Source organism: Emys orbicularis, chromosome 22 (assembly GCF_028017835.1).
Source record: "Emys orbicularis isolate rEmyOrb1 chromosome 22, rEmyOrb1.hap1, whole genome shotgun sequence".
Taxonomy (NCBI): domain Eukaryota; kingdom Metazoa; phylum Chordata; order Testudines; family Emydidae; genus Emys; species Emys orbicularis.
This window is the reverse complement of record NC_088704.1, coordinates 22616194-22627822: the sequence shown is the minus strand read 5'-3', so window position 1 is coordinate 22627822 and position 11629 is coordinate 22616194. Positions and strand designations below refer to the sequence as shown.

At 45.3% G+C, this 11629-nt stretch overlaps 1 protein-coding gene across 1 annotated transcript in view; it reads left to right on the top strand.

The window, feature by feature from the left end:
- The first annotated feature begins 1876 nt into the window (after positions 1-1876).
- DNAJC11 (DnaJ heat shock protein family (Hsp40) member C11) overlaps positions 1877-11629 on the top strand; it is a 74885-nt gene continuing 65132 nt past the window's right edge. Inside the window, exon 1 of the mRNA XM_065421440.1 lies at positions 1877-1948. Coding sequence (XP_065277512.1) covers positions 1877-1948 — 72 coding nt within the window. The remainder of the gene's footprint in view (positions 1949-11629) is intronic.

The following is an 11629-nucleotide window of genomic DNA, read 5'->3' as shown; positions in this document are numbered from 1 at the left end:
TTAATATATTAAGACTCAGTATGTATATAAAATCTTGCACTTTTCATTTTGCCGATGCTTTACAGACATTGGCTAATCACACCTCACAATATCACTGTGAGCTGGATAAGTATCATTATCCCCATTCTGCACTTAGAGAAGTGAAGTGACTTGTTAAAGGTCAGAGGAGTCAGTGTCAAAGGCAGGGTTAGAACTTGGAACTATATTTTAGGTGTGCTACTAACTAGGACCATGTCTCTAATAAAAATCTCTAGCACAGGGGTGGGCAAACTACGGCCCAAGGGCCACATCCGTGGGACCGTCCTGCCTGGCCCCCGAGCTCCTGGCCTGGGAGGCTCGCCCCCGGCCCCTCCCCTGCTGTTCCCCCACTCCCGCAGCCTCAGCTCGCTCCGCAGCCGGCGCACTGCTCTGGGTGGCGAGCTCCTGGGGCAGCGCAGCTGCAGAGCCTGGCCAGCCACTGGTGCTCCAGGCAGCGCGATAAGGGGGCAGGGAGCGGGGGAGGGGGTTGGATAGAGGGCAGGGGAGTTTGGGGTGGTGGTCAGGGGGAAACAGGGGGTTGAATGGGGGCAGGGGTTCTGGGGGGCAGTCAGAGGGGCCGTCAGGGAACGGTGGGGTTGGATGGGGCAGGAGATCGGGGGGGGGGCACGACCCCCTCCCCTAACTGACCCTCCATACAATTTATGAAACCCGATGTGGCCCTCAGGCCAAAAAGTTTGCCCCCCCGCCCTGCTCTAGCATCTTTTTTTAAAAACAGGGATCCTGGTTCAAAGTCTACATCTAATTGATTACATACACCCAAATTATCCTGTCCCAGCATGAAATGTGTGAATATTGGAGTTCTTGTCCTTACTTTGGTTGTTCCAAAGTCCTACAAGGGGCAATAATCTACCTTGGACATCACATAAGCCAAAACACTTGCGATCTGCTTCAAGGAGGGCAAAGATGACTTTCCACACTTTCTCTGAAGAAGGACTGACGTGAAAAGAAGTGGATTTCTCAGACCGGCCAGGAAGTGGCTAGAGTTTCCGGCAGGTGTAGCACAGAAGGGGGGACCGCAATGGATGTTTGCTGTAGGTTTCAGAGAAACATTACAGCGACATTAGAGACGGCTGGAGAAGTATTAACCGGGGGAGCACATCACTCCAAACCTCGGCACCAGCTTTTCCTGACTCCCTTTCGCCCCTGGGTCATTTCCCAAACACTGACCCGCTTGACATGACAGAACAGGGGCAGTGTCAGGACGTTCCCGGGGCCCCCACGTAAGCGAATGAGATTTTGCAACACAAGCGTGACTCGAGGCATCCACGTACGTGGCAATGACGCTTCCCAGGCAGGGCGGGAGGTCCCTGAACCTGCCCCACGCACCTGCGTGGCGGCGCCTCAGCACGCGGGCTCGCGGATACTGACGAGGGGTTTATGAAACACCCTGGCGGTAACGGGAAGGGCCTGAGAGGCTCGGCTCAGCGGCGGGAGGAACAGGGCACCCGCCGCAGTTACCCGACCCCCGGATGAATCACCGCACGGGCCGGGGCGCGCGGCTCCAGCCTCTTCCCGCCCAACTCCAGACTCGCGAGCTGACGCAACGGGGCGCATGCGCACTAGAGGTGAGCCCATTCGCTCACTTCACACGCGCACCGTCTTCTTGACATCTGCCACCACGTGATCTCTCCCGCCAGCCGGCAGCAGCGCTCCTCGCTGCGCATGTGCCTCGGCGTCGTCTCAGCGCCCGCTCGTTGAACGACACGCGTGCGCGCTGCCTCCTGATGCCCCGCCGCTCCGCCGGGGGCGCTGTGGCGGTGGCGCGACCTCCTCTGTCATCCGCCCGGCTCTCTTCTGACCCTAGTCCCGCCCCAGCGTGGGGTGAGAGGTCGGCAAGATGGCGGCGGCCTTGGGGGAGGAGGCGCCGGACAACGAGGATTATTACTCGCTGCTGAACGTGCGGCGGGAGGTGAGGGCGGCGGGCCGGGACGTGGCGGCACTGGTGGGGAGCGGAGGGAGAGGCCTGGGGAGGGGACTGTGACCCCGGTGCCCGACCGGCCCCCACCTCTCCGGTCGGCTCCCTTGCGGGCCCCGTCAGCGGGGGCGGCGGAGTTTGTACCTGTCCGTCCCTCCCCGGGCTCCCCTCAGGGGCCTCTGCTCGCGGGGGGCGGACCCGAGACCCACCCGTTTCCTGCGCTCCGTCCGGTGCAGGCTGTGACCTCCGGCGCCTGGAGGGAGCGCCCCGGGCTCCCCCGCTCTCGTCCTCCCCAAGAGCGGCGGGAAGGGACCCGCTAGCCTGAGCGCCTGGCGAGCGCTGGCCAGAGAGACCGGCCCCAGCTAATTCCTAGAGCAGATAACTTAGTAAAACTTCCCGTGTTGAGTTAAACACTGTCAGTGATGGAGAATCCACATCCACCGACCCTTGGTAAGCTGTCCCACTGGTTAACTACCCTCCCTGTTGTTTCCAGTTTGAATTTGTCTAGCTTCAGCTTTAAGCCATTGGTCCCGTTGTACCTTTCTCTGCTAGACTGAAGAGCTCTATTAAATATTTGTTCCCCCCGTAGTGACTTAGAGACTAATCAAATCGCCCCTCAACCTTATCTTTATTAAGCTAAATCAATAGTTCTCAACCTTTCCAGACTACTGTACCCCTTTCAGGAGTCTGAGTTGTCTTGTGTACGCCCAGTTTAGGGTGACCAGGTGTCCAGATTTTATAGGGACAGTCCTGCTATTTGGGTCTTTTTTTTTATTTTGGCTCCTGTTACCCCCACCCCATTCTGATTTTTCACACTTGCTATCTGGTCACCCTACCCCAGTTTCACCTCACTTAAAAATAACTACTTGCTTATAAAGCCAGACATAAAAGCACAAAAGTGTCACAGCACACTATTACTGAAAAATTGCTTACTTTCTCGTTTTTATCATATACTTATAAAATAAATTGGAATATAAATCTTGTACTTTTCTGTGTATCATATATACAGCAATATAAACAAGTCATTGTCTGTTTGAAATTTTAATTTGTACTGAGTTCTCTAATGCATTTTTATGTATCCTGTTGTAAAACAATGTGACTATCCAGATAAGTTGATGTACCTAACCCCTTGCAGACCTCTGGTTGAGAACCACTGGGTTAAATAGATTGAGCTCCTTGAATCTATCACTATATGCATGTGTTCTAACCCTTTATCATTCTGGTGGCTATTTTCTGATAATTCCTCTCCAATTTATCAACACCTTTCTTGAATTGTGAGCACCAGAACAGGCCACAATAGTCTAGCTATGGCTGCAACTGTTCCCAATACAGAGGTAAAATAACCTCTACTCCTGGAGTCCTCTGTTTATGCGTCTCATGATTGCATTAGCTCTTTTGGCCATAGAGTCACATTGGGAACTCATGTTCAGCTCATTATCCACCATGACCCCAAATCTTTTTCAGAGTCACTGCTTTCCAGGATAGAGCCCCCTATTCTATAAGTATGGCCTACATTCTTTGTTCCCAGATGTGCATATTTACATTAAACCTTTAAAACGCATATTTCCTTGTGCCCAGCTTACCACTTATTGCACTCAGTTTATCAAGGAATCTAGATCACTCTGAATCAATGACCTTTCCTCTTCATTATTTATCCTTCCCCCAATTTTTGTGATCTGCAAACTTTAGCAGTGATGCTTTTATATTGTCTTCCAGGTCATTGAAAAAAGAGGTTACATAGCATAGGGTCAAGAACCAATCCCTGTGGGATTTCACTGGAAACAGACTCGCTCAGTGACGATTCCCTGTTTAGTTATATTTTGAGACCTATCAGTTAACCAGTTTTTAGTCCATTTAATGAGTGTCATGTTAATTTTATACTGTTCTAGTTTTTTAATCAAAATGTGCAGTACCAAGTCAAGTCAAACACCTTACAGAATTCTGTTGCATCAACACTATTACTTTTATCGATCAAACTTGTAATTTTGTCAAAAAAAGGTATCAAGTTAGTTTGACAGGATCTGTTTTCCATAAATCCATTGTTGATTTGTACTAATTACATTACCCTTCTTTAATTCTTTATTAATCAAGTCCTGCATCTGCTGTTCCACTGTCTTGCCCAGAATCAATGTCAGGCTGCCAGGCCTTTAATTACCTGGGTCATCCGTTTTACCATTTTTAAAAATTGGCACAACACGAGCTTTCTTTCAGTCTTCTGGAACTTCCCTAGTGCTCCAAGACTTACTGGAAAAAAACATTAATGGTCCAGCAAGCTCCTCTGCCAAGTCTTGTAAAATTCTTGGATGCAAGTTGTCTGGACCTGCTGATTTAATAATGTCTAACCTTAGTAGCTGCTGGTTAACATTCTCTAGAGCAGTGGTCACCAATCTGTTGTTTGCGATTGGTTGGTTGATCCTGGGGACTCTTCCTGCTAAGGCAGGCTCTCTGCCTGCCGCGGCTCCACGCCGCTCCCCGAAGCGGCCAGCATGCCCCTGCGGCCCCGGGGGTTGGGGCATGGGTCTCCATGTGCTGCTCCTGCCTGCAAGCACTGCCCTCGCAGTTCCCATTGGCTGGGAACGGGAAACTGTGACCAATGGGAGCTTTGGGGTCGGTGCCGGCAGAGAGGGGCAGTGCGCAGAGCGGCCCCCCCTCTCCCCCCCCCCCCCCCCCAGGCCGCAGTGATGTGTTGACTCCTCCAGCGGCCCGTCAGGGAAATCCACTAGTGGGCAGGGCCGGTTTGTTTACCTGCAGCGTCCACAGGTTGAGCCAATCGCAGCTCCCACTTGCTGTGGTTTGCCGTCCCAGGCCAATGGGGGCTGCGGGAAGCAGCGTGGGCCAAGGGACGTGCTGGCCGCCGCTTCCCACGGCTCCTATTGGCCTGGAACGGCGAACCGCGGTCAGTGGGAGCTGCGATAGGCCGAACCTGCAGACGCTGCACGTAAACAAATTGCCCCGGCTTGCCAACGGATTTCCCTGACGGGCCGCCTGCCAAGGGTTGCCAATCCCTGCCATACTCCCTCCTGAGTCCCCTCCCAGAGCAGCACCCGATACCCCCTGCTGCACCCCTGCCCCAGTCCTGACCCCCCTCCCAGAGCCAGCACCCCCTCCTGCACCCCAACACTCTGCCCCAGCCCAGAACCCTCTCCTGCACCCAAACACCCTCCCAGAGCTTGCACCCCTCACACCCTCCTGCACCCCTGCCCCAGGCTCAGCCCAGAGCCCCCTCCCACACTGCGAATCCCTCGGGCCCAGCCCAGAGCCCGCACCCCTCCCAACCCCCTGCCCCAGCCTGGTGAAAGTGAGTGAGGGTGGGGGGCAGCGAGTGACCCGGGCGGGGGGGAAGGGGTGGAGTGGACGGGGCTTTGAGGAAGGTGGGGGGGGGCGCTCAGGGAACAGGTGGGGTAGATCCTGGGTTGTCCTTAAATTCAAAAAGTAACCTTGGGCATAAAAAGGTTGGAGACTACTGCTCTAGAGTTATGGAATAGGAAGAGTGTTATCACCATATGATGAAACTGCATGATTTGTTTTTTTTTAATACAGAATAGAAATATTTATTGAACACTTCTACCTTTTCTGCATTATTATTGATAATTCTATCACTTCTGCCTAGTAATGGACTGATACTATTGGTGAGATTCTTTCTGTTCCTAATATAATTTAAAAACTCCTCCTTATCGTCCTTAACTCTGCTGGCCATATATTTCTATTTGTGTCCCTTGATTTCCCTTATCAAATTTCTACATTTCCTAACTTCTGGTTTATACTTATTACTATCAACTTCCCCTTTCTTACATTTGTTATATATTTTTAATTTTTTTACAGCTGCCTTCACTTCTCCTTTAAATCAGGTTGGTTTTTTAACCAGCACAGCCTTTTTCCTCAATTGTGGGATTGTGGCTTTCTGGACATCTAGCAAATTCTTAAATTATTCCCAATTATCGTTCACATTTTTCTGATTAAATTCTTCCTCTCAGTTTAATTGGCTCATAATTGTTTTCAGCTTTGTGAAATTGGCCCTATTAAAGCACCAAGGGTATGTATGTGTGTATATATATGTGCGTGTATGTATATATTACTTGTCTGGACTTTATTGTATTTGCACATTATAAATATGGTCAAGTTATGATCACTTGTACCTAAGCTACCACTATCTTTTAGTTGTGTGGTCAGTTCCTCATTATCTGTTAGGAGAAGGTCTAATATAGAATTACCCCATGTTGGCTGCAACACTTAAGTTAGGAAATTGTCATCTATAATATTTAGAAATTCCAAGGATGTTTTTGTACGGGAAGCATGAAATCTCTAGCATATGACATTCGAATTGGAATCCCCGATGATCTCTCTTTTTTTCTCCCTACACACTGTAAATAGGTGCGTAAGGAGCCAGTTATCTTGTTTCCTAGTGTGATTTGGTGGTCTGTAGCAGACACCAACTAGTACTCCATCTTGTGCTTTATCTGTTAGGACATTGATCCATAAGCAATCACGATGGTTTTCTTCCGAGTTCTCAGTGACACAGACCCCTCTCCCTGGACTGGGCTCTTCTCTTGCTGCCTACTGTAGGGCCATGAGCACCCTGAAGCTGCCGTTGCTGGCCCCTGTCCGAGACTAGGCTAGAGGGATCCCATGTCTGATTTGTGGGGAGGAGGGTACCTGGTCTCTGGGTTAATAAGCATTTTCTTTTCCTCCAATGGAAAAACTAGACTGAACTAGATTCTGTTGCATCTAGTTCTACGCTTGGCCCAATGGAAGACCAGGTCAGCTTGCCAGTGTACATCTGGTAAAGGTGCTTTTATGAATTTAGCTCTACCCGCAAACCTAAGTAACACTGTGTGCTGTGCCCAAAAGACAGGGCTCTGGAAAGTGCTTTATTGTAAAAAGAAAGTCATGGTCTTAGAGATATTATGGCACCAAGTGCCCAAGGCCCTTCTCTGAGTAACAGAATGTGTCTTAAAACTAAAGACAGCATGTGTGTACAGCATTGTAAGGTGGTATTGCATACTAAATAAAACTAATAAAGAAACAAATATTTTGAGTCTTGCCCCAAAGTATGCAATGTATTATGAGCTGCATGTTGTTGATTACAGGTCGTTTTTTTCTGCAACATGCATTTTTGTAGGAATTGCATGAATGCATTTCATCTAATTTAATTATCCAATTTGTATGTAAACTACAAATATGTTGAATCTCAATTGTATCCTTCTGTGCTAAGCAAGAAGAACTGTTTCTGTAACAGTTCTAATAGCTTGTAAGAACTAATACTACCTACTCCCAGCAAAGTTCAAACAACAAACTAGGTTTCTTTTCGTAAACAATGGATCAGCAAGAACAAGCACAGCTGGAACTGATATTGCATGTTTTGTGCTCTAGGTATGCTGCTCTTCTTGTTGCTATCAATTTCATAGTTAAATTTCACTTCAAGGTGATTTGGACCTTGGAGTACCCAGAAAAGTCAATTAATGATACTTCTATGGAAACTTTTATTCAAGGAACTTAATTTTAGTAACACTAACTTATGGGGCTCATGAGGTAGAGACTATCCTCATGTTAGAGCCGGGGGAACTGAAGTACACAAAGATGAATTATCTTGCCAAAGGTTACACAACGAATCACTTTCAGAGCTGGAAATAAGACCTGGTAGTCCTGACTCCCAACTCTCTACTCTAACCACTGAAATCCTGTCACATTTTTATTACAGTCACAGTTTTGTTACAGTTTCTAATTCTACAGTAGTTTGAAAAGATTTTTTTAAATAAGTGAATATTAATTAAGTTCTTAAGGATTAAGAGTTGCACCTATGAAACTTTCTTGTTTTAGTTTACTGGTTCATTTAGTAGCAAAGATGGCCACTCTAATGTGCATAGAAAAGAGATTTTGTTCGCTCTGCCTGGGATCTGTTGACTAGCTGTATTGGCAAAAAACAAAGTGCCCAAGATAAATTTTAAATTAGTTCTAAAAAAAGCTGTACATCACAGAAATTTGTATTTAGCTTTGAAACTAAGAACTTAGTGTACAGCTCTTGGTGTGAAATCAGCAGTTATTTTGTTGAAAGATTGCTAAAAAGTTAGAAGAAAAGAACAAACTCATGCTTGATTGCAATAGTTCGGTTACCACCTTTTGTGTGGTACAGCTGAGTGAAGAATATCTCTTCACAAATCCTAGTAATGTTTTGTCATTGAAATCTGTTGTTGGAGCAAATGCTGTTAAGGCATTAAGCATCAGTAGAAGTGTCTCCTTTCTGACACTTCATTAGCACTGTGGAAAGCTTCCTAAAAACCTCTCACTGTGTAATGTTTACTGGAAACTGCATAGTCTGTATTCAAAAATAAGCTGATGGGAAGGAGAATTTCATTGTAAAAACATGACATGGCAGGCAGGAATTTTCTTACTGCGGTTATTGGAAATTTTTGTTTATAGCAGTTGTTTAAATCATGCACAGCACTGCCAGCCTCTGCTGACCTGGAGTTCAGAATGTGAAATTGGACATGCTTTCTATATGGCTCCACAGGCTGTGTGCCCGGTCCACCTTTCCATAGTTTGATTGTTTTCCTAGAAGATGAAAAAAACAGTTTGTTCCTTATCAATTTTCCTCTTTCTGTTTGGCAGACATTGGTTTGCCTTCTTCCCTCCTGTGTTTCTAATTAAGCAGAAGTCAGTGTTCTGATAAACAGATATCGACATAGACGTATATTTCAAATTAACTTCTTTCGTAAAGTATCAGGGGTTTTTTTACCCACGAAAGCTTATGCCCAAATAAATCTGTAAGTCTTTAAGGTACCACCAGACTCCTTGTTCTTTCCTAAAGTTACTGATAACACTATAGATTATTAAAATGAAAAAAAAAAAAAAATGTAGTGCCCACAAATACACCTCTACCCCGATATAATGCTGTCCTCAGGAGCCAAAAAATCTTACCACGTTATAGGTGAAACCACATTATATCGAACTTGCTTTGATCCACTGGAGTGCGCAGCCCCGCCCCCCCCGGAGCACTGCTTTACCGCATTATATCCGAATTTGTGTTATATTGGGTTGCGTTATATTGGTATAGAGGTGTATATTATTTGCTTTACAAACATTTGAGACAGGTCCCTGCCTGAGAAAATTAGTGTAAGGCTCTAATGAGACGAACACTTAAGTTGCTCACATGTGCATTTGCAGGATCAGCATTTTATAAACTATAAACAGACCAGAAAGGGAGGGGGAAATGGAATGCAACATAAGATTGTTTTCCCCATCCTGATTGAAAGTTTTTAAAAATGGTTTTCCCTTCCATGCCCTGTTCATTTTGTTTAGGTGTTTTATAACACATGCCTATTCAACTTTTTTTTTGTAACCCTTTTTCTATTTATATTTTTTTCTCAAATCTAATTTACTTAGTAGCCATGCTTTCCTTGGCAGACTTTGAGGACTCATTTTGAGTCCTAAACTACTTGAAAGTTTCTCTGTAAGACAAACCAATCAAAACTAAGCAGCATTCTAAGTTAAGGCTATCACACTTTTCGTTACTCATGCCATTGTGTCTAGCTATTGTAGCACATACCGTAAATAAAATCCTGTGGTGTTTGAGAGCTCTTTTGATGTAGGATAATTTGTTCAGTGTGCTTTAGGGAGAAATAACCTGAATATTTTCATTTAAAAAGAAAATGAAATAATTGTTGCAGGCCCTTAAAAATCTCCCTGTTGATTTTTTTGCTTTGGAGGGAGGCTGTGAGAAAGGATGATGTTAAAATGAAGTTAGTGGGGATGGCAGTTTCTGAATATTAAGAGCATTTTTTTTGTACTGGTGTGCATGCATAATGAAATTGCAAATAATCTGTTCTTTGTATTTGGCAGCAGTTTCCAGGTCTGTAGAAGAGTGGCAGCATGCTTACAGAAATAAGTAATCTGTCTTCTCTCTTACTATTTTAGTATTTTGTTTTTTAGGAAAACAAAACAAACAGGAAAAAACACTCCCTAAAAAGCAAGCTTTGCACAGTATAAGTTTGTCTCTAAGAACCCTAATTTTCTTGATGTACAAGATGAAAGCTTAATTTTTACTTGTGAAATTTGCCAAGTTGTAATGTGTATAATTTGGCCAACTGTACATTTATTTGAATCTGGTGGGGGAAATCACTGAAAAATTTGAAGAAACAGTGGGTATTGGTCCTGTAGGGCAACTGCACCTGTATTCCCCCTCGTTAGTCTGGCAAGGAGACCCATTCTTACAACTTCCAGCTCTCCAGTTGTTGCCTCTCTTGGGTGAATTCCTCAGAAAAGTCAGACTGCCTAAGGAACCCTGCTTTATTTTTCTTCTTGGAGACAGGAAACAGTGTAATTCCTATAGTTAAGTTACTACACCTCTTTCTAAGCAAGCACATTTATTCTTAAAGTAAAAGCTTTACTGAGAAAACATTAAAACAGTAAAAGAACCTACATGCATGCTAATAAGCTTGCCAGAGGCCACCCCCTTACTCCAACAAGAGTCCCGGCTGGTGAATAGTCCTTTAAACCCCACCCAGGGAGTTTCCTGTGGTTACCAGATCATTACTTCTTTTGCTCAGCATAAGTACAACCAGGAAATTGGTGCTTTACTTCTTTGTACGGTTTGGGGTCTTTGATTTGTCCTCATGTGACAGGTGATCAGCAGATAAAAGGTTCCCATCTTGCAAAGCTTCAAAGGCTGAATTTTTCCATAACCAGAGAAGATGCATTTGCATTCTGGGAAACCTATTTAACTAGCAGTTCATTCTTGTTTTAGCTGTTGTTTAAAAGAGTCCTTTTTAAGATCAGCTCCTAAGATACTTAAATTTATATCAATAAAGTTCAACTTAATTCAGTAAGGTTTGTCCAGGATATGGCAGGGCATTGCTATATTTTTCACAGACCCTACAAAAACAAGCTTTGTGCTTGTTAACGTTCTTCTGCAGTGATTCGTGAAGGATATTATTCCCAAAGCTGTGCAGATGTCATTAGGGATTTACAGGCAAAGATGTTTTTCAAGATGAAGTGCTCTATACCAACTTCAGAGCAAAATGTGAACACAATGGTTTCAACCAAGGCTTCCCTCAATAGCCCCATCAAATCTACAATTTGAAAATAAAGGAAAATGTCAACTGATTCAGGGAAGGGGAGAAAAAGGGAGGGATCATCTTGTGTTCACTTTAATCAGTTTGTGAGGCACTCAGATATTTTGGTGATCAGTGAAGTATAAGGACACAGAGAGAAACAGATGAGCCAATAGGCCGAGAAAGTTCAGTACATGTTTCTGAGAAGGGCCAATATCGAGTGCTTCAGAGAAAGATGTAAGATGGTGTGGGTTTGTGATGGTCCTTAGTTCCTGGGGCAGTTAATTCGACAGTCTCAGACAGGCCTCTGTGGAAGTCCTGTGTCCCGCACAAATGAGCTTTACTTACTGTGTCAAAGGAGCATAGTTGTTGACCACATTTTTCATCCCACAGCCTTAAGTAGCACTGGCCCAGGCTGTGGGGTACCTTGAAGATAAGGACCAAAACCTTGAATTTGAGATCCTTGAATTTCTATTGGAAGCCAGTGTAGGGAGCAGAGGACAGGTTTGGTGGGCTCATAGTAGCTTCTGTTGTTGAGGAGATGCACTGCAGCATTTTGTACTAATTAGAGTTTCCTAAGTGCTGAGTACTTCCTGCCCCGATATCACATTGCTGTAGTCCTGCTGAG